Source organism: Suricata suricatta, chromosome 3 (assembly GCF_006229205.1).
Source record: "Suricata suricatta isolate VVHF042 chromosome 3, meerkat_22Aug2017_6uvM2_HiC, whole genome shotgun sequence".
Taxonomy (NCBI): domain Eukaryota; kingdom Metazoa; phylum Chordata; class Mammalia; order Carnivora; family Herpestidae; genus Suricata; species Suricata suricatta.
This window is the reverse complement of record NC_043702.1, coordinates 143,643,147-143,670,494: the sequence shown is the minus strand read 5'-3', so window position 1 is coordinate 143,670,494 and position 27,348 is coordinate 143,643,147. Positions and strand designations below refer to the sequence as shown.

At 34.7% G+C, this 27,348-nt stretch overlaps 1 protein-coding gene across 1 annotated transcript; it reads left to right on the top strand.

The window, feature by feature from the left end:
- The first annotated feature begins 1,027 nt into the window (after window positions 1–1,027).
- Window positions 1,028–26,955, top strand: F13B (coagulation factor XIII B chain). Its single transcript, XM_029933132.1, has 12 exons — window positions 1,028–1,091; window positions 4,295–4,495; window positions 5,753–5,938; window positions 7,886–8,062; window positions 8,812–8,988; window positions 11,957–12,136; window positions 12,214–12,399; window positions 13,479–13,661; window positions 15,210–15,410; window positions 16,366–16,548; window positions 23,430–23,643; window positions 26,664–26,955. Exons 1-12 carry the CDS (start codon window positions 1,028–1,030, stop codon window positions 26,695–26,697), a joined length of 1,986 nt encoding a protein of 661 aa, XP_029788992.1. The 3' UTR covers window positions 26,698–26,955.
- The last annotated feature ends 393 nt before the right edge of the window (window positions 26,956–27,348 follow it).

Genomic DNA, 27,348 nt, shown 5'->3' with positions numbered 1-27,348 from the left:
TTACAGGACTCCACCCCAAAAACTAAGAGCACACTGTACACACTGTATGTTAGCCAACTTGACAATAAATTATATTTATTAAATAAATAAATAAAATATGTGATTTCTAAAAAAAAATAGTGTTTCACATCGGGGTGGGCATATGCAGTGACTTCCGAGGTGTTGGTGTATTCTGTTTCTTATTTTGAAATGGGTTCAGTTGGTGAAGATTCATGTTCTGTGCTCTTATGGTTTTTGTACCTTTCCCTTAATACATTATATTTTAATAAAAAGTTTTTTAAATTAAAATATTAACAGCTCTTATCTCACCATATCATTGTGTTGTTTAGATTAAAACCCATTAAAATGTAAACTCCACAAAGACAGTAATTTTGATCTATTTTTTTTCATTGCTATATACCCAAGATTAGAACACGACCTGATACACAGTGGTCACACCAACCATTTTTTAATCAATGAAGAGCACAGTGCTTATTCTGTCACCTGCCACAGAATACAAACACTCTACACATTCGATATTACTATAATATTATTATATCATTGCCTGAGACATCCAAGGCCATTTTTCTCTTCCAGCAGCGCAGCCTGGACAACACTGTATTTTTACATCAGGTGTCCATTATCTCCCATGTTCTAAGTTCATCTCTTCATTTGATCAATGGTGGTAAAGAAATCAATGGCCACCGGTGAACTTTACCCCATGGGCCTACAATAGGGAATTGAAGTTGAAAATTTACCTTGTTTTTTATGCAGTCTGAGTTAATTATTTATGCTGCTGCTATTGTTACCCTTATACGTTTTCATGTCCTTATTGGACTCTGTCATAAAAAGTACAGTCAGTTAACATAGTAGTGTTATTTCAGCATTATTCCAAAAATATTTAAATGAAATATAAATCTTGTTACAAAGAGACTTAAAGAGATGTTGTAAATAATTAACTTTTTCTTCAGGCAAAGTATTGTGTACTTAATGAGGACTCCCTAGTGCTTTGGAATTGTTAAAATCTTTCCTGGACACACCACCGAAGATGAGGTCGAAAGACTTGGCTTTTATCATCGTATTAATCACCTCAGGAGAACTCTATGCAGCAGGTAAATTTAATTTCTAACATTCTTTATTCTCTAAAAATTATACAGGGAAATTCTAACATTTATTTAACTGGAACTTTTAATATAGTCTTTCATTTTCATGTATCAACTTTATAAAAGCACAGTTCTCATAAATATAATTTGTTGTAATATTTAGGTAGATTTATTTTTCCTTTGGGCATAACTAGTAAGTATTTTTATAGTAACAAAACTCAGGAAAACAAAACAAGACAAAAAGTCCTGCTCTGTAGCTCTAGGTTTTAGGGCATAGGAGATGAGGACCTAAATACCTCAAAGGGCCTTCAGGCTAATAGTATCGCCATTTAGAAGTTGCATATTAATCTTAATTCTAATTTCATAGTAGAATTGATTCCTAACACTGCAAATCTTGTACAAATTTAATTCTCTGTTTATAAAGTGAGACCTTAGTGTCTGAAATTTGAAAAGAAAAAATCAAAATCATCACAATTTTTGACTCCTCACCCTTTGATTTTTATCCTAATTTATTTATTGATTTAAATCTGTAAGTAGTGATTAGAAGGAAGACCATGTAATTAATTATGCAGACAATGATAATTTTGAGAGTGAAAGGGAGCTCTATTAATAATTACGTGAGACAATGGGTATAGATCAGGACTGTCCAGACAAACCAATGTCTGTGGCCTCCCTAACTCTTAGAAGTCTGCGTAGCCAGGCTGCCCAGTGTGTGAATTAGCCAGTGAGGCAGGCAGTGCACAAGTGTGGGTTATTTAGGAATAGTTAATCGTGTTATTAAGCTGTAGGGATAAGAAACGAGACAGGTCATGAGGTGTCAGCAGAGTGAATATGCAAAATAGGAAAACACAGCAGTAAGGCTTTTCTAAAATAAACACCTTAGGGAATTTGTTGAAATAAAATATCCTATAGATTATAATTGCCTTTTAGGTGAATAGTTTACTACAAATTTTCTACCCAGAGAAGTTCTGCTCTTAAAACAATAAAAGTGAAGTAAATATAATTTATCTTATTTGATACATCCAATTCTACAATAAAAGAATTTCTTTAGGAATCATTTCCTTTGGTTTTATTTTTCTATCTAAATAGAGAAAAATCAGCTGATATAATTCTGTTTTCCATATCATGAGGATATTGCATTTCCTAGATAATTTCCTAATTATTATATGGTCATAATCTCCTTTCACCCAAACAAACAAAAAAATAAGCTGCCTGAAGAGAAGGATCATAATCTCATGGTCACCCCCATTGGAAACCGTAGGGGCAATAATTGAGTTAATGGTGCTTCTCATTTCATATCATGTAATCATCATTGGCCCATGAAAGGTGCCACTTTTGCTCTATTTATATATTTCCTCCCTTTATCTCTGAACCTGAACTCCATTTCCCCAAGCAGAAAGCTGGGAGTCACTCCAATGTGTTTGATATATTCTTAAATATGTAACCCTCTTTCTGAACTATGTATGGTTTTGTGTATGTGCTTTACATTCACTTAAAGCTTGCCATAGATTTTATCTCCTTACTGTTTTGTTTTACTTGCTATCATTTAAACATTTCCATGTTGCTGAACCTATTCTGTTGCTACTACTGCATAGTGTTTCATATATTTTACTTATCCATCTTCCTAGTGATGGACACATAGTTATGTCTAATTTTCTTCTAACCACAAGTAATTCAAATGAATGCTGTCATATAATCACCTAATTTCTTTGTTATAATTTCTCTCTGGCCTATATACATTCACATTGTGTTAATAATATTATATTGTATATTTGAAAGTTGCTAAGAAAGTAGATCTTTAAAGTGCTCATCACAAGGAAAAGTATTTGGATTATACTGTATGCCAAAGCTAATTTTTATGTCAATTAAATCTCAATAAAAATATTATGTAAGTATACATAATATTTAATTATGTGTGACAGGCTTCTTTCACTCAATAATATGTTTGTGAGAGTCACCATTCAGAATTCACCACTTGTATTGCTATATAGCATTTCATTGAATGCGTAGTCTAACATATGTTTAGCTTTTCTGCCATGAATGGGCATTTGGATTGTTTCCAGTTTGGGGCTACATAAATAATGATGCTATGAATATTCTCTAACATATCTTTGGGTGCACAGGTATATTCGTTATTTCATTCTTCTTTGATTTTGTGGTATATTATATTGATTGATTTCTGTATGTTGAACAATCCTTGCACTCTAGGAGTAAAGTCTACTTGCTCATGGGTCCTTTTAATATGCTGCTGAACTCCGTTTGCTACTATTCTGTTGAGAATTTTTGTATCAATGTTCATAAGAGATGAATGCTTTTTAAATATGGTCTATGCATATCCTGCTTTAATATTGCCAAAGGTAGCTGAATACTTTTTACTAGGTCTGTGATCATTTACATATCCCATTTTGTAAATCTCTTGCTCAAGTCTTTTATATTTTTTCACTGGCTGTCTTTTTCTTTCCGGAAAAACAAAGCCATTCCCTTCAAAATTCTGTAGGTTTGCATATTGTAAGCAGAACTTCATCTATTCTAGAACTCTGCTGTCCAGTATGGTGTCGATTGGCCAAATACAATTAAGAATTTGGTTAGTCCAAATTGGGATGTGCTGTAAGTGTAAATGTACACTGGAGTTCAGACTTAGGAAGAAAAAAAGTAATGAAAAATAATCTTAATATTTTAATGGGTCAAACAAGACCTATTAATAAAATTAACTTCAGTTCTATTTATTAATGTGACTACTAGAAATTTTTAAATTACATATTTGGCTTGCGTTATACTGTATTACAAAGTGCTGTTTTACAAAGTTAGGGAAAACTTCCCTGAGGAAATGGCCTGACCAATTTTCTTGCTACTGTTGAGTATTGGGGTTACAAGCAGATTAATTCTGATTGAGAAAAAATTGTCACAAAAGTCCCTTAAAATTTTAGGTAATAAATATAAGTACTAGTTAAAGCAGCTGCAAACATTTTGAATTTAGAAACGTTGTGGTGCCTGGGTGGCTCAGTTGGTTAAGCATCTGACTCTTGATTTGGGCTCAGGTCATGATCTCATGGCCGTGGGATGGAGCCCGCACCTGAGGGTGGAGCCTGCTTAGGATTCTCTCCCTCTATCCCTCCCCTTCTCAAAAAAAAAAAAAAAATTGCCATTTGGTCACAAACTTCATGGTTTTAGGTATGTTTTTCAGTTTTTGTCTTAATATTTACTCATTTCAGAGAAACCCTGTGGTTTTCCTAGCGTGGAAAATGGAAGGATTGCCCAATATTACTATACTTTTAGAAGTTATTACTTTCCAATGAGAATAAATGAAAAATTGTCATTTTCCTGCTTGGCTGGTTATACAACTGAAACTGGGAGACAAGAGGAGCGAATCACATGTACCCAAGAGGGCTGGTCGCCAAAACCACAGTGCTTCAGTGAGTCGGTGGCCTGTGTCCACCAAATATTTATAATGTGCAAAGAGATTCATCTGTAAGGGTCCAATAAGACCTGGCGGGGGGTGAAAACTTTTGGCAGATTAAGAATAAAATTACTGGTCCACTGTTCCTTGTACAAAGTCAAGGCAAATTCTGAAATTCTATTAATAATGTTTCTTATGAAAATGCTATTGTCTTTGTTTTCAGTAATACCCTGTGAGGAGAATAAAGACAATTATTGAAATTGGTATTATCAGACTGCAAGAAACAGATGCCAATAAGTAACTTTAAGGAATGAGGAACTTATACAGATAATGTGCATAGACACTGGCCTTGAAGAAGATTGTTACTGTAGTGTTTTAGCCTTTGAAAGACTCATCTCTCCTTTGTGTGCCAACTTTTTCTCCCATGACATCCACTAAAAAAATGTGTTTTCTGAATTTTGAGTTCAAATTTAGGAAAAAGGATTCTGATTGGTTTATCTCATTATTTAATGCCAGGCTACCCTATAGTCAAACTATTAATTGGCTTCCATCAGATCAGGTGACCTCAAACAAAGAATACCTAACCTCTGTTTTACAGAGTAGAGGTTTTGAATGAATGTTTCATTTAGAAAGTAGGTCTGTGCTTTTGTTACACAGTGTTAAAAATTGTCAAACTCAGTAGGCTTTAAAATATTAGGAAGTAAATTCAAATGAAATTCCTTCTATTTGCCATTAATGACAATCAGTTAGAGGAAGAACTCTGTTATATTTTCTAAAAGTAGATGTGATAGGTGTAGAAGTCACTACAAAAACTGAAGTTAATAAATGCAAAGAATGTCAGTGTCAAGTTGAATCAATTTTTGAAGAGCTTTGTTACAGAGCATGCAAGATATTTCCAAAATTAAATCAAATCAAGGAATTTTGTAGTGAAATGTGTTCTCCATCCTTCGAATTCCAAGGATAATAGGGGCATCTGAGTGGGTCAGTCATTTAGGCATCTGACTTCGGCGCAGATCATATCTCACGGTTTGTGAGTTCGAGCCTCTCGTTGAGCTCTGTGCTGACAGCTCAGAGCCTGGAGCCTGCTTTGGATACTGTGTGTCTCTCTCTCTCTGCCCCTCCCTTGCTGAGAGTCCGTCTCTCTCTCTCTCAAAAATAAATAAACCTTAAATAATAATAATAATAAATATATTTCAAAAATAATATTAAACTTTTGCCTTACTTTTGCAACTAAGTAAAACACAAGCTTAATTTCACCTATTATTTCCTGTAGAAAAATGCACTAAGCCCGAGCTGAGAAACGGCTACATCTCTAATGTAAAATTGTGGTACAAAATTCAAGAGAACATGCGTTATAGTTGTAATTCAGGATATAAAACTACTGGTGGGAAGGATGAAGAAGTGGTTCAATGTCTTGGTGATGGATGGTCTTCTCAACCCACCTGCAGGAAGGAGCATGGTATGTATTTGTCATTTCCTAACACTGAAGATAAGGGACTGTGAGGCTAATACTTTCTTATATCAATAGGCAATTTTATTTAATGGAATTTATTTTTCATTATGTCTGCAAATGCAAGAAGTTGATATTATAGTGTTTTTCTTAAATACTAGGTGTTTCCCTAACCTAGGGGTTCTCAACTCCCACCACACACCTACTCCAGTAGCTCCTACTTTATTTGTTTTCATATCAATAGACTTTATTTTTAAAGCAGTTTAAGATTTGGAGAAATATAGATCAGCTAGTACAGAGAGTTCCCATATACCCCTTCCCGCCCTTGGCCACATACAGTTTCCCCTATTATTAACATCTTGCGTATAGTGAGGCATATCTGTTGCAATCGATGAGCCAATACCAATACATTATTATTAACCCAATCCACACTTTACATTAGGGTGTATTCTTTGTGTTACACATGCTATGGGTTTTGCCCAGTGTATAATGACATGTATCCACCAGTGAGGTGTCTGTCATACAGAGTAGTTTCAATGCCCTAAGAACCCCCTGTTTGCCACCTATTCATCCATTTTTCCTTCTCCCAAACCATTGGCAACCCTGACCTTTTTTTTTAATTGTGGCAACATGCATAACATGATATTTACCATTTTAATTACTTTTAAGTGTACAATTCAGTAGCATTAAGTACATTCATAGTATTGTAATAACCATCACCACTGTTTCCAAAACTTTTTCATCAAACCAAACAGAAACTCTGTATCTGTTAATAATCCCCTACACCCCCCACCATACCCCAGTACCTGGTAACTTCTATTTTCTGACTCTATCTATTTTCTTATTTTAGAAACTTTATGTAAGAGGAGCCATGCAATACTGCCCTTTTGTGCCTGGCTTATTCAAGGTTCATCTATGTTTTAGCATGTATCAGAATTTAACTTCTTTTTATGACTGAATAGTATTATGTTGTATGTGTATATTTCACATTTTGTTTGTCCATTTATCCATTGATGCACACGTGGGTTGGTGACAATTCCTCTAAAAGTTAAACATAGAATTACCATATGATCCAGTAATTCCACTTCTACATCCATACCCAAAGGAGTTGAAAGCAGGGACTCAGACATTGTATGCCAATGTTCCTGCAGCAGTTTTTCACAATAGACAAAAGGCGTAGGCAGTTCCTACTTTATACTAATTAAGAAAAGAATGAAATGGAATAAAATTTTTAAAAAGCCCTTAAACCTTTCTTGCAACCTATATAAATTATTATTTCCTTTATTAAAGAAGAATTCAAGAAAATGCCCATGATTTTCATCGTAAACCAATATTAGATATACTTAAAATAATCCAGTAATTCGAATATACATGTTTTGTTAGTGTGCTGTTAGTTGCTTAAACTGTACAAATTCACAGATGGCACATAATCAAAAAATTGTTACTGAACAAGCCTTTATTTGAATTGTGGCCTTTTTTCAACTACACTAGACTAGAATTTTAAGAATAGAGGGGGCACCAGGGTGGCTCCTTTGGTTAAGCATCCAGCTCTCGTTTTGGCTCAGGTTATGATCTCACCGTTTGGGAGATCGAGCCCCGCATTGGGCTCTGTGCTGGTGGCACAGAGCATGCTTAGGATTCTCTCTCTGTCTCTGTCTCTGTCTCTCTCTGACCTTCCTGTGCCTGTGCAAATCTGTCTCTCTCTCTTTCAAAGTAAACATTTTTTTTAGAAAAAAGAATAGAAGACTGGTGCATTAAGACACAAAGTGTATTTTAAAAAAGGGACTAGAGAGACAAAGGCAAACTGGCTATTTTTCAATTTTGCCAAAGATTGATTCTGCCAAATATGCTTAAGATTTTGTGAAAACACATTTTGAGATTTCTTTTTCATGTAATCACTTTAGTGACAAAATTCATTAAATAATGTTGTTTTTTTTTTTGTTTTTTTTTTTTTAGAAACGTGTTTGGTCCCTGAATTGCATCATGGAAATTATTCCACAACGCAGAAAACGTTCCAAGTGCAGGACAGACTACGATACGAATGTGCTTCAGGCTACTACACAGCTGGAGGAAAGAAGGCTGAGGAGGTCGAATGTCGGACGTATGGATGGTCTCTCACCCCCAAATGCACCAGTAGGTTCTCATTTTCAACATTATTCTGGTCTCGTTTAAAATTTTTCTCTTGGGGTGCCTGGGTGGCTCAGTGGGTTAAGTGTCCCGCTTCGGCTCAGGTCATGATCTCACAGTCCGTGGGTTCGGGCCCTGCGTCGGGCTCTGTGCTGACAGCTCAGAGCCTGGAGCCTCCTTCGGATTCTGTGTCTCCCTCTCTCTCTGCCCCTCCCCTGCTCACGCTGTCTCTCTCTCTCTCTCTCTCTCTCTCTCTCTCTCTCTCTCAAAAATAAATAAAAAACATAATAAATAAAGAAAAATTTTATATGGAAGTATGTATAAATTGTCACACTAATTATGTTTCACTTTGCATACATTTTTTTTCTTGCCTCTGGTTTTAATTAATGTCCATCATAGACTCTGATCGGTTGATGCTCTCAGAGAGCAGCGGGGCTTCACACTAGCAGAGCGGCTCCGTTGCTGAGATCTACTGAAAGTGCGCTCTCCACACAAAGAAGAAAAATAATCGAAAAAAATTAAAAAATGACAATATAAAGCTCTCAAGTAGCAGAACTTCTTTTAGCTCAGATATTTAAATTAACCTAAGCCTAATGATATTTCATAAATATTGGAATTGACAAGCTTTTATCTGTATAACAAAATATGGCAAATTTACTAATTTCTATTCCGAATGTGGTATATAAATAGTAGATGAATTTTGTTCAACAGAAAAAATAACATTTTTTGTGTTTTATTTGTTCTTTCATTTTCAGAATTAAAGTGCTCTTCTTTAAGATTAATAGAAAACGGTTATTTTCATCCTATAAAGCAAACTTATGAAGAAGGAGATGTAGTTCAATTTTTCTGTCATGAAAATTATTATCTAAGTGGATCTGATTTAATTCAGTGCTATAACTTTGGTTGGTACCCAGAATCTCCTGTATGTGAAGGTAATTTTTAAAATTTCACACTGATACAAATAAAATATTGTCTTAATCAGCCTTAATTTTTATGAAAAATGTTTCTGTTAATATCTAATCCTTGTCTGAGTGCTATCTTTTAAGATAAATATGGCCTTTTAAATCAATGCTAAATATTTTTACCAGAGGTACCTGGGTGGCTCAGTCTGTTGAGCCTCCAGCTTCGGCTCAGATCTTGGTTTCAGTTTGTGAGTTCGAGCCCTGCATCAGGCTCTGTGCTGACAGTTAGCTCAGAGCCTGGAGCCTGCTTCAGATTTTGTGTCTCCCTCTCTCTCGGCTCCTCTCCTGCTTGCACTCTGTCTCTCAAAAATAAATAAAAAACATTAAAAAATTTTTAAAAATTTAAATAAAATATTTTCACCAATATGTAATACATTTAATTTGAAGAAATTTCATATTTTGCATTAATTTGTAGCATGGATATAACTTTAAAAATTTTTTAGTGATTGTTGAGAGCTAGCTCAGAGCCCGGAACCTGCTTCAGATTTTGTGTGGGAATATGGGAAGGGCAGAGAGAGGGAGACACAGAATCTGAAGCAGGCTCCAGGCTCTGACCTGTCAGCACAGAGCCTGATGTGGGGCTCGAACTCATAGACCATGAGATCATGACCTGAGCCAAAATTGGATGCTTAACCAACTGAGCCACCCAGGTGCCCCAGTGGACATAACTTTTAAGCTCTCTTATTTTAAATTTAAAATATCTTGTAACAATGAATAAATTTTCTTTTTGGGAATTACTAGATTCAATTATTGCAAGCTGGTAGCTTTGTGAGGGTTCTTTCTTACTTGGCTACATATTTCCTGATAAAAATACAGCTTTCAGAATAGTGGGGGTAAAGAATAGAAAAATCAGAATAAAGAACAACAATATGGTCCTCTAGTAAGAGCTATCCTACAATGTAATCTGTATGGTAAGTTTCTATCACTGGACATGTTCAAGCAGATAGTATGATCACCTATTGGAAGACAACAATTCGATAGTCATTTAAATATATCTACAATGACATATGAAAGAGATCCTAGCCTAGCAGAGCGAACAGATTTGAAAAAGTAATTGATGCAATGTGACAAATATAATAAAGTCGGGAATAAAGTATTTGAGCAAAAATTGAAGATCTGAAGGTTTGGGGTGAGACAGCATTTTTGAAGGTGTTCTATATTTGAACTATTTGAACTGAAAGCTAATAGGAGTGTGAAGATCAGGAGAGATGGGGAGAAGGAAAGGTCTTGATAGCCTCTATTTTCTCCCTAATATAGAAAATAATGTCATTATTGACAGGCAAAAGGAAGACAGGCAACTGGAACTTGGAAGAGGGGGTGAAGATTTGAAGCAGACGCTAGAAAGGGGGAAAGAGGGAGATGACCAGAGGTATGAGATGAGACTGCCCAGAAGGACCCCAATTCTTTAAATGCACCACATGATGACGTCAATGTTTTTGTTTTTAGTTTTCCAGTCCCTTCAGGAGCCTTGGTCTAACAGTAGAGAGGAAGATTGTTAGCAAATTGCCTGAAGCATGTTATTTCAGAAATAAATGGCAAACCTACATTATGCCTCCTCCGCCTCCCCCCATCCAAGTTAGTCAGCAGGCCAACATGTCAGGTTATTTCTCTAGTAAATAGTCATTAGATGTAGGGTAGGCAGTGCAATTGCCTGAATAATAATATATGATATCCTAATCCCTGGAACCAGTGAATGCTACCTTACTTATAAAAAGGGACTTTGTGCATGTGATAAAGTTAAGGATCTTGAGGTAAGAATGATTTCTGGGATTATCCATGTGGGCCCTAAATGTAATCACGGAGGGAGGCAGAGGGTAAAATGACTACAGAAGAGGACTGGAGATGTGACAATGGAAGTGAGAAGGTGGAGTAAGAGGAGGAAAGGTCATGTGCCTAAGAAGGCAAGGAAGCGGATTCTCCCCTAAAGCTCCCTGAAGGAATGCAGCTCTCCGGACATCTTGATTTCAGCCCAGTGAAACTGGTTCTGGGCTTTGCCTTCCAGAACTGTAGGAGAATAAGTTTGTGCTATTTAAAGCCACTTACTTATGATAATTTGTCACAAAAGTAGTAGGAAATTAATACAGTCTGCATTTCAGAATAGTTAAGAACAGGAGATTTTATTTAATTCACATAGACCTGGGTACAAGACAGATCCACTGGTTAATAGTTAATATACTTACTTGAGAAGTTTTAGTTTATTTATCTATAATATGAGAGAAATAATTGTCCCTCCTTAATAAAGTTATTTTAGGAATAAAGGCGATAATGAATGCTGTTTTAATTTACTTGCTTTTGTAGTTTTCTATTGGTGCATAACGCTGCTATTACAAATTTAGCAGCTTAAAACAACACACTTGTATATTTCATAATTTCTGTGTAGGTCAGGAGTCTGGGCATAGCTTACCTGGCTCTTCTGCATCCCTAACAAAACTGCAGTCTCATCTGAGACTTTTCTGGGGAAGAATCTGCCTTCAAACTCATTGTGGTTGTTGATGGCATTGAGTGCTTTTCATACTGCTGAATTGGGAGCCTCAATTTCTTCCCAGCTGCCGGCTGGAGGCGGCCTTCTGCTCCTTGCCTTGTTGCCTCCCCCTTTGGAAGCTCACAATGTGGGAGTGTGCTTTTTATCAAAATCAGCAGGGAGAGAGCCTCTCAACAAGAATGGTTTATAGTATATATGTTGCATAGCATGCATACATAATCACATACATCCCCTCATCTTTACCATATTCTGTTGGTTAGAAAGAAGTCACAGTTCCTGCTCATGAGGAGGGGTATCACACAAGGAAGTGAACAACAAACAAATCAGAAGTGGAGATCAAAGGGGTGACGTAGGGTCTGGGTACTTCCTATGGTACTTGACTCAATGAATGTGTTTATGAAATCTACCTATTATTTTCATAATTATATGACTAAATATGGTGATTTTTTTTATAAGGAAGAAGAAACCGATGTCCTCCACCACCTCTGCCTCTAAACTCCAAAATTCAAACACGTTCAACAACTTATCGTCATGGAGAAATAGTTCATGTAGAATGTGAAGTTAATTTTAAGATACAGGGATCAGAAGAAATACGTTGTGAAAATGGAAAATGGACCGAACCTCCAAAATGCATTGGTTAGCAACACCTTGAATAAGGTTTCCCTAAAATGAAATTTGTACATGTAGCTGAACGGTCTCTTTCATTTGTTCAGAACAAAAGGAGAAGATAGCCTGTGAGGACCCACCTGTCATTGAGAATGGCACAGCAAACCTAAACTCTAAGATTCATTACAATGGGGATACGGTGGCATATGAATGTGGAAGTGGGTATCATCTCCGTGGATCAAGAGAAATAACTTGTCAACATGGAAAGTGGACACGTCCTCCTGAGTGTGTTGGTATGTATGCTACATTTACCATCAATAGCTAAGCCTATTCTGTACAATTTTTCATTCTACTTATTTAATCCACAAACATATAGCAAGAGACTACCGCCCACTGCTGCACATACTCTACTACTGCTTTTGTGTATATGAGCCATCCATAGAATTTAACCCAATTTAAAGAATTGGGAAGCTAGAAAAGACTTTTGAAGGTCCATTAGTGCTACGTACTATTATCTGACCTATTTTATACCATGATTTCTGAGCTTTATATGAAAGCTCATTAGAGAGCTTTCATTAGAGAAGTAAATAAGGGCATGTTGGATTGGGTGACTGGCCATGAGCATGATCTACTCCCTCCCCTTTGTGTCCTGCAGAGTTATACTAGAGCACTCTGTTACTGATTCTGGGTCGGTCCTTCTGATATTACTTACGCATCTGGCCAGTCTGAGCCCTCCACCCTTCTGAGACATATCTCTGGTCTTTTGTTTTGCTGATATGCACAACCAGGGTGCATTGCCACTCCTGGGTGCTACCCTTCCTGTGGTCCTTCTCTTTTCTCGATCTTTCCTAGAACGATCTCCACAAACATGTTTACTTTAGGTATTTATTACATAAAAGAAATTAGCAGAGTAAGAGAAAAACTAAAGAGAGAGCAAAAGTAAAATATCTCATTCATAATTGAGATCTGGGATGAAGAGAATGAATAAAAAAAATAAAAGTGGATAATGTCAAAGGATAGTTTTAGAATTGGCAATAATATTTGGGTTATTGTTTACCTTTCTAAGATTTTAAGAATATCTCTATTATGATTCATTCATAAGCAAGAAAGGTGACAAACATGCATATGTATTCTTAGGTGAAACTTTTGCTGTTTATTCTTACTTAGTAAATTTTTTAAATATTTGAGCTGAATAGCATTTTTCTCATTTCTGGAGAATTTAGAAATCAGTTGTCCTAAGTTATATAAGACAAATATTAAAGTACTAGATTATTGGTAACTGTATGATATCATTATATTGATATGTTATTATATATTATATGTTTAATATAATACAAAATTATATTAATTTTAAAATAACTACTTTTCTTAGAAAATAATGAGAATTGTAAGCCTCCACCTGCTGTCCTAAATGGGGCTGTTATTGATGGATCACTGGCAAGCTACACTACAGGATCCTCGGTGGAATATAGATGCAATGAATATTACTTATTGAGTGGAGCAAAAATATCTCATTGTGAACAAGGAAGATGGTCATCTCCACCTGTTTGCTTAGGTAAGATAGAGAACACATTGTATTTTTTTTTAATTCCCAGGTTTATTGAGATACAATTGACATATGATATTGTGGAATTTTAAGGAGAACAATGTAATTTTAAGGTGTACAAGTTGATACACATATGTATTTTGAAATGTTTACCACAGTAAAGTTGGATAACATTTCCTTCACGTCACATAATCACCAGTTTTTGTTGTTCTTGTCATTGTGGAGATCTACTCTCTTGGTAACATTCCAGGATCAAAACAATACTATTGACTATAGTCACCATTATATACATTAGATCCCTGGAATTTACTCCATGTATAACAGAATATATTGAATTTCTTTTATGATTGTGTTTCTATTTTTATGTGATTATTTCATAATATTTTATAACCTGGAAAGAATGACTTTTGTATACATTTTTTCCAAGTGTTTTCTTTCCCTTCTCTCTTCGATAAGCAGAAAATCTAGTATCACAGGGTCTACAACTCCATTAGGTCTTACCTATTGCTTTTTAAAAATTGTGGTAAAATATGAACAATAAAACTTTACCATTTTAGCCATTTTTATGTGTTCATTTCAGTTGCATTAAGTTTATTCACATTTTTGTGACTGGTTACATTTTGTGGTATCTTTCTCTGAACTGAAATTTCCCCTTACTAAGATCATCAGCATCTCTCGCTATATTGTCCCCAGAATGTCATTTGGAGAGAATAATCAATCCAATTCCTTCCTTGGTAGAGCATATGGTCAATAGCTTCCTTGGCTATCAATTCCTCACTTGAATGATCACCTTTGTTTTATTTTGCTGAGCAAATAAAGACAAGTTTGTAATTCCTTAAAATACATTTTGGATTAAGACATGGCATAATTAACATTAATGTGTCAAGTGTAGAATGAAGGCAGCTATCTAAATAATTATCTAAATTGAAATAACTTTTAGAAAATAATATTTATCTTCCATTTCAAGCCTATGTATTTGCCTCATTTTTCACATTGCTAGTCAGAATTACATTTAAAGGAGTGTAATAGGTCACTACAGTTGCAATGAACTTGTTACATTGTGATTTCTACCAATGTTAGTGTGCATAAATGCAATTGATTTCTATGTGTTAATTTTGTATTCTGTAATTATACTGAATTCATTTTTTTACTTTTTATAGTTTTTTTGGTGGAGTCTTTAGGGTTTTTTGTATATAGTATTATGTCACCTGCAAATAGTTACAGTTTAACTTGGTATGATATCTCTTTCTGTATCATTTCACTTTTAGTCTGTATGAACCTTTTGGTCTGAAGTGCATCTTTTGTAGCTTAAACAATATATTTAATGTTCAAATTAAGTGGTTTAAATGTATAATATAATGATAATAAGAAATGTATAAATTCATGCTGGCAATAAAATGTATACTTTATTATGTATATGTTTGAGGAGTTTTAATAATATAAATGTTAAATATAAAACATTGCTTCTGATACCGGTCAAAATTTTTATTTTAAAAATACATTAAACTTCATATTTGGCAAATAAGTAAATAACTTAAAAGAACATTTTTCTTACAGAGCCATGTACTATTAATGTGGATTACATGAAAAGAAATAACATAGAGATGAAGTGGAAGTATGAAGGAAAGGTCTTACATGGAGATTTAATAGATTTTGTATGTAAACAAGGATATGACTTATCTCCATCAACTTCATTGTCTGAATTATCGGTACAGTGCAATAGAGGAGAAGTGAGATATCCTTTATGTATTATAAAAGGTAAATGGTATTTTCTGGTAATTTATCAGGTGATTAATGTTACTTACTTAGGTTCAAAGTATAAGAAAGACCCTACACAACTCACCATCATCTTCTAATCTATAACATTGGGAATGATCTGATTAATTTCCAGTAAGCACAAATACTTAAATAGGATGACTATGCTGAAATCTTCTAATTCCAATAAGTCAACTTTTTAAAGGGAGAAATTAACAGATCTTATGAATATCCCCAGACTGTCAGGGGGCTGATCACCCTAACGTGAGCAATCAACAGCTCTGGAAAACATCGCCCTTCTTAGGGTTTGGTGAGTTTGTGTTGTCTCAGAAAAGGTCTGGGGCGCCTGGGCGGCTCAGTCGGTTGGGCATCCAGCTCCGGCTCAGGTTATGATCTCACCATCCATGAGTTTGAGCCCCTTGTCGGGCTCTGTGCTGACAGCTCAGAGCCTGGGGCCTGTTTCAGATTCTGTGCCTCCCTCTCTCTCTGCTCCTCCCCTGCTCATGCTCTGTGTCTCTCAAAAATAAATATTTTTTTTACAAGTTTTTTTTTTTTTAAAGGTTTTGATGCAGATTGGAAGGTTCTGTGTGCTCCTTGTACATGGAACTATTACTTCTAATAAGAAAAAAAATGTCAGAGGGTACATACAGAAAGCCTGGCTCCAAAGGGGTTTCACACATTTTCACCTCTGGCTAGAACAACAGGGAAAGTTAACATCATTGTTCTTAATTCTTTGCCAATTTTAAATGTGTATTTCAATTTTATAATGAGATTCTAATTCTTGCAATATCAATGTTATAGTATGAAGTTATTATAGAAATGCTTTCAATATTTAAAATTTGACAGCTATCAAAAATGCTTTTATATAAACTATGTTATTTTATTTCTATAGCAATTATTAAAGTATTGGATGCTTATTATGGAAATTAATTATATACTTCTAAAATGATTTTTTCAGAATCTAAAGGAATGTGTGCATCTCCTCCACTTATTAAAAATGGAGTTATAATTAGTTCAATATTAGGCATCTATGAAAATGGTTCCTCAGTAGAATACAGATGTTTTGATCATCATTTCCTTCAAGGGTCTAGGGAGTCCTATTGTTCAGATGGAGTGTGGTCTACACCACCATCATGTTTAGGTATGTGTGACTAAATATCCCCTTATATAATAAAACAAAACTGTACTTTTTCTCTTTCTATTCTCTTTTAGTTGATATAATACTATTATAATGCTTAATTTGCTGTACTTCTGTTTCAGTATGCCTATTCAATTACTAGTTTCTCTTCTTTCCTGTAGATCATAGATAACCATAGTCCTGCTTGTTCTAACAAATATTAATAAATACAAACATACACCAGGTTCTGGTGTTGTAGGGGGCTATACAGTGAATAAGTCATAGAGGTGTTGGGAAATGTGTTAACAATTATCATTCAGTGTGATTGGTGCCATAGCAGGAATCACGAGTGCAATGGGGAAACAGAGATAGAAACTGAAGCAAGTTAATGCCTTATTAGTGAAGTATCTGAGTAGAGTAACAATATCTACCAAGATTTTCCAAAGCCAAAAAAAAACCTTGTCTTTAAATAAAAAAATTTTTGTGTGTCCTTTTTTGACTTATTTGCTATTTTATTTCATCAGTTTGAACTTGAGTATAATGCTGCATAAAGGAGGTATTGGGTATCTTGTTTCTCAAACTCATAAGTAAAACTTTCAATAATTTACCTTTATTTAGTATTTAAAACACCTTAAAATTCAAACATCTAAACATCTTTAGTGTTATAAAGACATTAAAAATCAAATTAAAATATAGAAACCTCTAATTTATATTTTTCTAAGTTTTTTAATCTTCAGTGAGTATTTAACGATATCTATTGAAATAACCATATTATTACTTTCCCCCCTAGAATTATAATTGCTTCTTTTTGATTGTTAAAAGCATGATTACATTTCTATAATAAATTACACTTGGTTGTGATGAATTATACTTTTCCCATGTTGTTGGGTTTCATTGGCTTATATTTTACTTAGAAGTTTTGCATCTATTTTCTTGAGAGAGATCAGTCTGTTATTTTCCTTTTGAGTTTGGAATGAAGTTTCTACTTATTTTATATGGTAAACTGGTAAGTTCCTCTTTCTCAGTTCTCTGGAATTTGTGTAAGATTGGTACTGTTTCTTCCTTAGTAATTGTAAGAATCCATCAAACATGCCATTTAGGCATCAAGTTTTCTTGATGGACAGATTCTGACAGCTGTCAGTTTTGGTAGGGTGGTTTCTAGGAATTTGTCTGTTATATCTAAATTGTCAAATTTGTTGACGTAATGTTGTTCAAAACATCCTTTTACATTCTTTTTAATGTCTTTAGTGGTGGGTCTTTTGTTTTTATTGGTAGTAAGATATATCTCTTCCTTGGCATGTCTTGCTAAGGGTCTACAACTTTTACTAGGCCTTTCAAACAACTAATATTTACATTTCATCAAATGTTGCTTACTATCTTATTAATTTAGATTCTCATCCTTATTTCCTCCCTTCTAATTTCTTGAGTTTATTTTATAGATCTTATTTTTTTAACATTTATTTATTTATTTATTTATTTATTTATTTTTGTTTTGTTTTGTTTTCCATAATATTTTATTGTCAAATTGTTTTCCATACAACACCCAGTGCTCTTCCCCTTAAGTGCCCTCCACCATCACCACCACCTCTTTTCCCCCCTCTCCCTTCCCCCTCAACCCTCAGTTCATTCTCAGCATTCAATAGTCTCTCAAGTTTTGCATCCCTCTTTATTTTTGAGAGACAGAGCACAGGCAGGGGAGAACCAGAGAGAGGGAGACAGAATGTGAAGCAGGCCTCAGGCTCTGAGCTCTCAGCACAGAGCCCAAGACAGGGCTTGAACCTACAAACCATTAGATTATGGCCTGCACCAAAGTCGGAGGCTTAACGACTGAGCCACCCAGGTGCCCCTATAGATTTTATTTTAGCTTTTTAGATAGGTACTTAAATTACTAATTTTCAGCCTTTGTTTTCTTCCTAATATATGAATTTAGGGATATGAATTTCCCACTGAGCACAACTTTAACTTATCCCACACATTTTTACATTTTGGTATTTTATTATCCTCCAGTCATTCAGTTAAAAAATATATGATATCATGGGGCTCCTGGATGGCTCAAGTCATGATTTTGTGGTCATGATCTCACAGTCATGAGAGTGAGCCCTGCTTAAGATTCGAGCTGACAATACAGAACCTGCTTGGGAGTCTCTTTCCCTCTGTCTCTGCCCCTCCCCAGCTAGCACTCTCCGTCTCTCTCTGTCTCAAAAAAGAAAAAATATATGTATTTTTAGTTTTGCTCCATTTTGATCCATATCCATTTTGATACCTTGTATGCACTCTGAGTTAGGTTTGTAGGTTTTGAACGTTGGAAGATTTTCTTTTGTTACTGATTTCTAATTTAAATCCATTGAGATACATTTTTTTTTAAAGATTTGGGGCTTTTTAAAGTTTTTTCAGGTTTTTTGGTTTATTTTTACTTCTCAAGTGTTTATTTAAATTTTAGTTAGTTAACATACAGTGTAATAGTAGCTTCAGGAGTAGAATTTAGTCATGCATCATGTACACAGAACACCAGTGAGACGCACTTTGAATTATATCAATCCTTTGAGCTTCACTGACACTCACTTTATTACTGTATTTGTTGTAGGTACATGTTCTTTTGAAACAAATAAATAACCATCATTGTTGGATTCACTATTGCACACATGCTGGTTGAATTTTGTTTTTCATGTTAAATTCATTCATATCTGTGCTGATATGTGTTTGTTTTTCTATTGGTTTTCAAAAGAAGTGTGTTAAAGTCTCTTCTTCTGTGCATTTAAAAACATTTCTCATTTTAGTTCTGGCAATTTTTGCTTTTGTGTTTTCGTGCAATTCTTCTAGGGACACACAAATCGAAGCATATTAAATCTCGGTGTATTGGCCCTGCTGAATTTTAAGGGAGTCTTCCTTTATCTTTGCCTTATTTTGTTTTCTCTCATTTTGCCCGAAGTCTACTCTAGCTGTGCTGGCTGACTTCTGACAAGGATTTACAAGGCGTACATTTTTTCTCCTCAACTTTCAATTTTTGGATTTCTTACTTTGAATATGTACGTCTTAAAAGCAATATACAGTTCATTTTAAAGCATACTTTTTCATTCTGACAATCTTTATACTAGAGTATTTAGTCTATTTACATATTGATAGCAGTACTGATACTGTTGGGTTTATAGCTACCATCTTATCTTACTGTACTAGAAAAATACCCTATGTGTTCTGTATTCTTTACTCTCTTTTCTTTTCTGTCTTAACCCGGGCCCGGGGCTGCTCGTCCGACCGTCCGCCTGCACCCCAGGCTGGGGCGGCACTTGCAGGTGCGCGGCGCGCTGGCTCTCCAGGTCCAGGCACACTCGTCCCCGGCTTTGAGCGCGCCTCCATCGCGGGTCCTTCACCCAAGGGAGGGAGAGAAAAACAGGGCAGAAGGGAGACGCAGAGAGTGAACACAGCACACACACACGGATTCCGATCAAGCTTCTCTTCTTTATTCCTCCTCTCTTAAGAAAATAATTCACTCATATAGGATTTTGGGGCAGGGACTGACCCAGGTCGGTTACCAGGTAAACAGAGTCAAATGAATATCAAAAGAAGCGCCCAGACTTGCCTCAGCAATGCTGGGAAGGGGGAGTTAGCACTGAATAATCCAAAATGCAGTTTTGATCTTTTGTGCACCTTGGCCACTCTACGTCTGGCCCAGCATGACAGACGCCAACATTATTTTGACCAGGAAATAGCAATCTCCAGCCTCCAGATGCAAATCTTGTTTACTGGTTCACTCTCCAGAGAGTGATAATCCTTGCCTGAGGCAGCCAGGAAACTTGGCGGTTTTCTTTTGTTTCACCTTTTCTTTTTCTTTCTTTCCTTCTTTGTTCTTTTTTTGTTTCTTTTGGGTAAATCAATTCTTTTTATGCCATTTACTCTCTACTAGCTTCTCAGTTATAATTTCCTCTTGGCTTCCTTTATCTGTTATCATAGAGGTTACATCATCCAACCTGGACTTACTACAATTGCATATAAATTAGTATTTTGGCCACTTCTCTAGGACCCAGAACACTTTACCTTGACTTACCCTTCCCACTTTCTGTACTACTATGTCATTCATTTCATTCTCCCTCTAGTTTAAGTCTCAATGACTGTGAACATTATGTTGTTCAAAAATAGTTTTTAAGATTAGTTTATGTTTTTCAGTGACTTGTTTCTCATCTTCTCCTGCTTTTCACTCTTTCTGATTGGGATTATTTTCCATATGCCTGAAAAATATCACTTTTTTATTATCTTCTCAGTTTTTGCCTGTCTGCAAATTTCTTTATTTCCCTGCACCTTTGAAGAGTTATTTTTGCCAAATATAGAAGTCTGGTTTGGTCCTCATTTTTCTTTTAGTCCTGTAAAAGATGTCATTTTATCCTTTTTTGCCTTTTGTGGGTTTTTGTTAGTTAATGTCATTCTTAACTGTATTTCTTTGAAACTAGGTATCTTTTTGTACTCGGCTGGTTCTGAGGTTCTTTTCCCCTTTATCTTCAATAGGTTACTTATGCTGGGCCTGATGTGGGTTTCTCTGAGCATTTCATTCTTCAAGTTGGTGGCACTTCTTGAATCTGTGGCTTGATATTTTTCATAGGTTTTGGGGGTATATTTTATCTTCTTTTTGTTTTAATTTGGTTACTTCCTACTGATATATCTTCCAATTTATTAATTTCTTTAGATGTGTCCAGTATGATTTAAATTCATCTACTGAGCTGTCAATATCTTTGCATTTCTAGAATATCCACTTTATGCTTGTGTGTGTATATAGACTTGAGTTCTCTGATGAAAGACTTTAACATCCATTTTGTCACCATGTCGATCCAACTTATTTCAAGTTCTTGTCTGAAAACTCTATTATCTGGATTATTTGTAGACCTATTTCTATTTCTAGTCTAATTTCTTGCTGTTTCTATTAACAGTTCATTGAATATCAAATATTATGTATGGAAAATTTTAGAAGCTTGAAACAACAATGCCACCTTTTTCCAGAGAATACTTATCTCATTTTCTGGATAATAGTGTAGGGGAAATTGGCCTCAATCTAATTAGAAATGTCGTTTTCTCCAGGCTTATTTTCAGACCTCTGTTTGTCTCTACTCATAGGATGTAACCCTGCAGAATTTTTCACTAAGAATTTTGGTGTTCAGGGGCATCTTGGTGGCTCAGTCTGTTAAGCATCTGACTTCAGCTCAGATTGTGATCTCATAGATTGTGAGTTCAAGCCCCACATAGGACTCTGTGCTGACAGTTCCAAGACTGGAGCCTGTTTCAGATTCTGTGTCTTGTTCTCTCTCTGCTCCTCCCCCACTTATGCTCTGTCTCTCTGTGTCCCTCAAAAATAAATAAATGTAAAAAAAATTTTTTTAAGAATTTTGATGTTCAGACCAAGGTTCCTCCTTCTTGACAGTCTCTTACTGGACGTTTACCAAAAGTTTAATATAGCTTTTCATTCACTTTCTGCTTGGCTCTTTATGATCTCTCTTTGCCCAAGTCAAGAATAGGCTTCATGGGAAAAGTGAGTGCTAAGTATCATGTTCATCCTCTGCACCTCCATTCCCTTCAGTTCTTGGCCTTTTATGTCCTGGCTGTCATGGCTGACCTAAACTTCCATTTTTCTGTCCTCAACAACGTTAGATTCCCAAAAGATCTGCTAGCTCTATGTTTGTTGTTATGCTGAGAATCAATAAAAGCTCCAAGAAGAAAATGCCACTAGAATGTTGGATTCATCTGAATGAGGTTTTACCAGAATCTTAGCATCATGAGTACTGATTTCCTTGGAAATTCTCTAATTCCTCAAATACTTGCTTTGTGTCTGTTTTCAGATTTTCCAGTTTTTAGTAGAAGTGATGGTTTGATATAGGCTATTCTGTCATAGCTGAGAACAGTGGGTCCATGAATTAATCTTTAACTTGTTTTGATTAAAATTTCATGTTTTGTGGAACAACATTTAAAATATAGTACCATTTGACCTCGTTTTCAAAGCTATTTTGCAGTGACTACAAAGATTCTTAGAGTCTTTCTGATTATTTTTATTCATTTTATTCTGTCTATAGAGCTTCTAGCATAACATCAAACACATGGGATTCAATACAAACTGAAAATATTGAATAAAGTTTGTTTATGTATTATAGTTCTATCATTTATGTACTCTATTAACAACTCTCAGAATCTACTGTTCAGGGCTAGGTCATACAAGAGGCAAATAAGAACACAAACTACTTCATTTTCTGAAATAACTTGACATTTTGAAAATATAAATATTTTTATTATGAAAAAATTAAAGAAATGTGTTAGGTATCCTAATAATTATTTTAAGTTTTTGTTTTGTTTTATTTTAATGCATTAGTGGAAGAACCCAACAATATTTTCAATGCTTAGAATGTAAAGCATCTTAATCCAATATTGATATTCCTTAATAACTGGAAATTTAAGAGAGAAAAAACTGTTAACTACTCTGGATTCCATCAGGTTATAGAGTTTGAGTCATTGTTGAGAATCCACCTTCTTTTTATATTTCAATAATATCTATACAACAATCAAACAAATACAGTGCCTCATGGGGATTTTATTTGAGCTTCCTGAGGAAAAAAATAGGAAAAATAACATTACTTTAATGATAATTAATTAACTTTCAATGCTCTTTATTAAAAAACACCTTTTTTGTTTGCTATCTTTGAAAACCTTAATGGCATAAAGCTAAGTGACTGGCAGGATATATACTTTTTTCCAAGTCCAGGACCACAGAGATAAATAGCTTTGAACATATTTTCTGACTCAAATATTAATTCTAACTAACTTAGTTGCCACTCAAATGTCTGGGAATTTTAGGGTTATCATGAATAGGGAACACAATGCTTCCTATTAGTGCCAAGATGTGTCAAGATAATTTTCTTCTTTTTATTTTTCAGAGCCTTGTACATTATCTTTTGTTGAAATGGAAAATAATAATTTACTCCTGAAATGGAATTTTGACAACAGAGCATATATTTTACATGGAGAGCATATTGAATTTCTTTGTACGAGAGATACATATATTGATGAGTCTTCTATCATAGGATCTGAACTCAGAGTGCAGTGTGTCAGAGGGCAGTTAAAATATCCAAGATGTGTTCAAAGAGAAAGGTAAGAAGAAATCTGTGCCTACAACTATTTTCTTCATATTTTTGTTCAAGAGATTCTTTTGTTATAAATTTCAGGAACTTTAGGTTTTACAACACTCCTACTTTATGGTCATTAGAAAGGAAAAACTAATTTTATTTTTTTAAGCCAGGCAAAGTCCTAGAAATATTAATTAATTCAGCAAACTTTCTGAGTTGTCTGAAGTCAAAGTGTTTACTATTGCATACTTGTGACACTTGGCAATTTGGCAAATCAATTTATTTGAGCAATATTTAAGTGTGGAAAAATTAACCTATATGTTGAGATAGAAAAATCTCATTTTTTCCCACTTCCTAGTATAAATCCAAGTATAAGTGATAAAGATGGAGTAAATAAGAGGTGCCTGGGTCATTCAGTTGGTTAAGTGTCCAACTCTTGATTTCGGCTCAAATCATGATTTCACAGTCGTAACACTGAGCCCCACATCAGACTCTGCACTGACAGCATGGAGCCTGCTTGGGATTCTCTCTGCCTTTCTCTCTCTCTCTTTCTCTGCCCCTCCCCTTCTCACATGCTCACTGTTTCTTTCAAAACAAATAAACTTAAAAAAAAAAAAGAATGGGAAACAAATTTGTACAAATCTTTCTATTGATAGAAGAGCATATTAATAACATGATAAGGGGCGCCCGGGTGGCTCAGTCAGTTAAGCGGCCGGCTTCAGCTCAGGTCATGATCTCACAGTTCGTGGGTTCCAGCCCTGCATCAGGCTCTGTGCTGACAGCTCAGAGCCTGGAGCCTGCTTCAGATCCTTTGTCTGCCTCTTTCTCTCTGCCCCTCCCCTGCCAATGCTCGCTCTCTCTCTCTCTCTCTCAAAAATAAATAAAACATGAAAAAAAAAACCCGATGACTAAAATTATGTTATTTTCAGGAATACATTTCTTTGAAGAGCTTGGAAATACTAACGTGTTTCTTCATATGGCAATTTAAAATATATGTTTTATACTTTTTGTTTTTTTCCTCATTCTTTTTTGGTTTTTATTTGAGTATGGCTGACACACATACAGTTGTAAATTCTGTGTTTCCGGTATACAGTATGGTATGTTCACCACAAGTACAGCCACAATCTCTCACCATGCCATGCTATTATGCCATTGACTCTATGACCTATGCAGTACTTTTTTTTTTATTGCCATAACTTACTTAAGCTGGAAGTTTAATCATCAAAATGAAATTCATCAAAATGAAAGTGAAAAATGAAAAGCTTCTGCCTAGCAAAGGAAACCATCAACAAACAAAAAGGCAACCCACTGAATGGGAGAAAATATTTGCAAATGATATATCTGATTATTGCTTAATATCCAAAATATATAAGGAATTTGTACAAGTCAACACACACACACACACACACACACACACACACACACACACACACAAAATATCCCCCAAATAGTCCAATTAAAAAATGGGCAGAGGACATTTTTCCAAAGAAGACATACAGATGGCCAACAGACACATGAAAAGACAAAAGACAGCACCACTCAGCACCAGGGAAAATGCAAATCAAAATCATATTTCCCTTTCAGATAGCCAAAGAAATAACAAGTATTTGCAAGGATGTGGAGAAAAAAGAACCCTTGGACCCTGTTGGTAGGAATGTAAATTGGTGCAGCAAGTATAGAAAACAATGTGGAGGTCCCTCAAAAAATTTAAAAATAAAAATACATATGACCCAATAATTATACTTCTGGGTATTTACCCAAAGAAAACAAAACAATAACACTAATTCAAAAAATATATGCAACCCTTTGTTTATTGCACATTATTTACAATAGCCAAGATAGGAAAGCCATCCAAGTGTCCATTGATAGATGAATGGATAAAGAAGATAGGGAATATTATATATAATAGAATATTACCCAGCCACAAAAAAGGATGAGATCTTGCCATTTGTGACATCAAAAGTGGACCTAGAAGATACTATACTAAGTGAAATAAGTCAGAGAAAAACAATAATCATATTGTATATTTCATGATGAATGACAAATAATTCTGCTTTTATTTTTTTTAATAGAAAGATATTGTGGGGTTTTTTCTTTTTCTTTTTTTGTTTTTTTTAATAGTTTATTGTCAAATTGGTTTCCATATAACACTCAGTGCTCTTCCCCACAAGTGCCCTCCTCTATTAGCATCACCCCCTACCCCCCTCCCCCTCCGCCTTCAACCCTCAGTTCGTTTTCAGTATTCAATAGTCTCTCATGATTTGCATCCCTCTCTCCCCAACTTTCTTTCCCCCTTCCCCTCCCTATGGCCCTTTGTTAGGTTTCTCCTGTTAGACCTATGAGTGCAAACATATGGTATCTGCTTTTAGAAAAATATTTTACAATAATATAATAAAATGATGTAAATGTAAGCCATTTTATAGGATCAGGATTTTGACCCTTTTGGAAGGCAGCTATGCTCACCACTATACCACCAACGCTTTGACCCTTTTGAAGATACAGTATAAAATGAAAATTATACTTTATATTCAATTAAAAACACTATAAAAATAACTTATGGCAAAATGTATGTGTTAGTGTCCTAGTCATTATAAACAATGAACTATATGAACAGCATTATGACAACTTTTTAGATATTTTGAACACTCTATAAAAAACATTCATAAGACACACATGGTCGAAAACTTTTAAAAAATTTTTAACTATGGTAAAATTAGAGGAGAAAATTTTATATGTATTTAAGTGTTTTGTGTATCTTGGATTTCTCATTTCCAAGAAATAAAAAGGTAAATAACTTAGAAAAATGTTCAAAATGTTATTATTATTATCATTGTATCAATTATTATTGTAGCCAATGACACCGAGATTTTAAAAGGGAATTGATGCTATAATTTACCAACTCTGGCAACTTGCTTGCATCAATAGTTAGTTAAAACAGTGACTAATTATATGAAGTGTTGAAGGGTTAAGAGTATAATAAATACCTAACCAGAAATGATACTTATTTCAAAACTCTCTCTCCTTTTCTGTCTCTTTCTCATCAAGGTTGCTGTCTTATCAAGAACCCTTGAGGACATAAAAACGTATGGCAGAGAAAAGAATAGTATATCAACACATCAGAAAATCCTTTATAAAACATGATTTTTAGAAGAAAATACAAATCTCTAAATTTTTACTTGCTTGAGGATTTGAATCTAAATGGTCTATGTTGAACATATTTTTATTTATAAATAAGCCAGAACATGTTGTTTGCCTTCTAGTTTACATGATTTGACATGTAACTTAACCTTTATTGAATGTTTTCCATCTATTAAAAAGGTTGATCTACATGTAAAAATGTTTCTGATTCCTAATATTTATTCCTAATATGTTATCTTCAACATATGTAAAAAATTCACATTTGTCTTTAGCATATTCATTAAGATTAGGGTTTTCTGTTACTTTCAATTCAATCTTTATGTCAATATTAAGGAACAAACACACTAGAGATTAGAAACTACCCATCATTTTAGAGGATTTACGTTCTTAAATACAGGAGAGACTGCCCTTCAGATTTTCTAAATGTAAAGAACTTTAACAATTACCTATAATATTAGCTACAAGGTTAATAGTCAGATTGTGAGGTGGTAAACTATCCATATCTTAAAATGTTGTCCAAGGAACATGGCTTAAAAATAACTACACTTTCCTTTTTTAAAATATAATTTATTGTCAAGTTGGCTAACATACA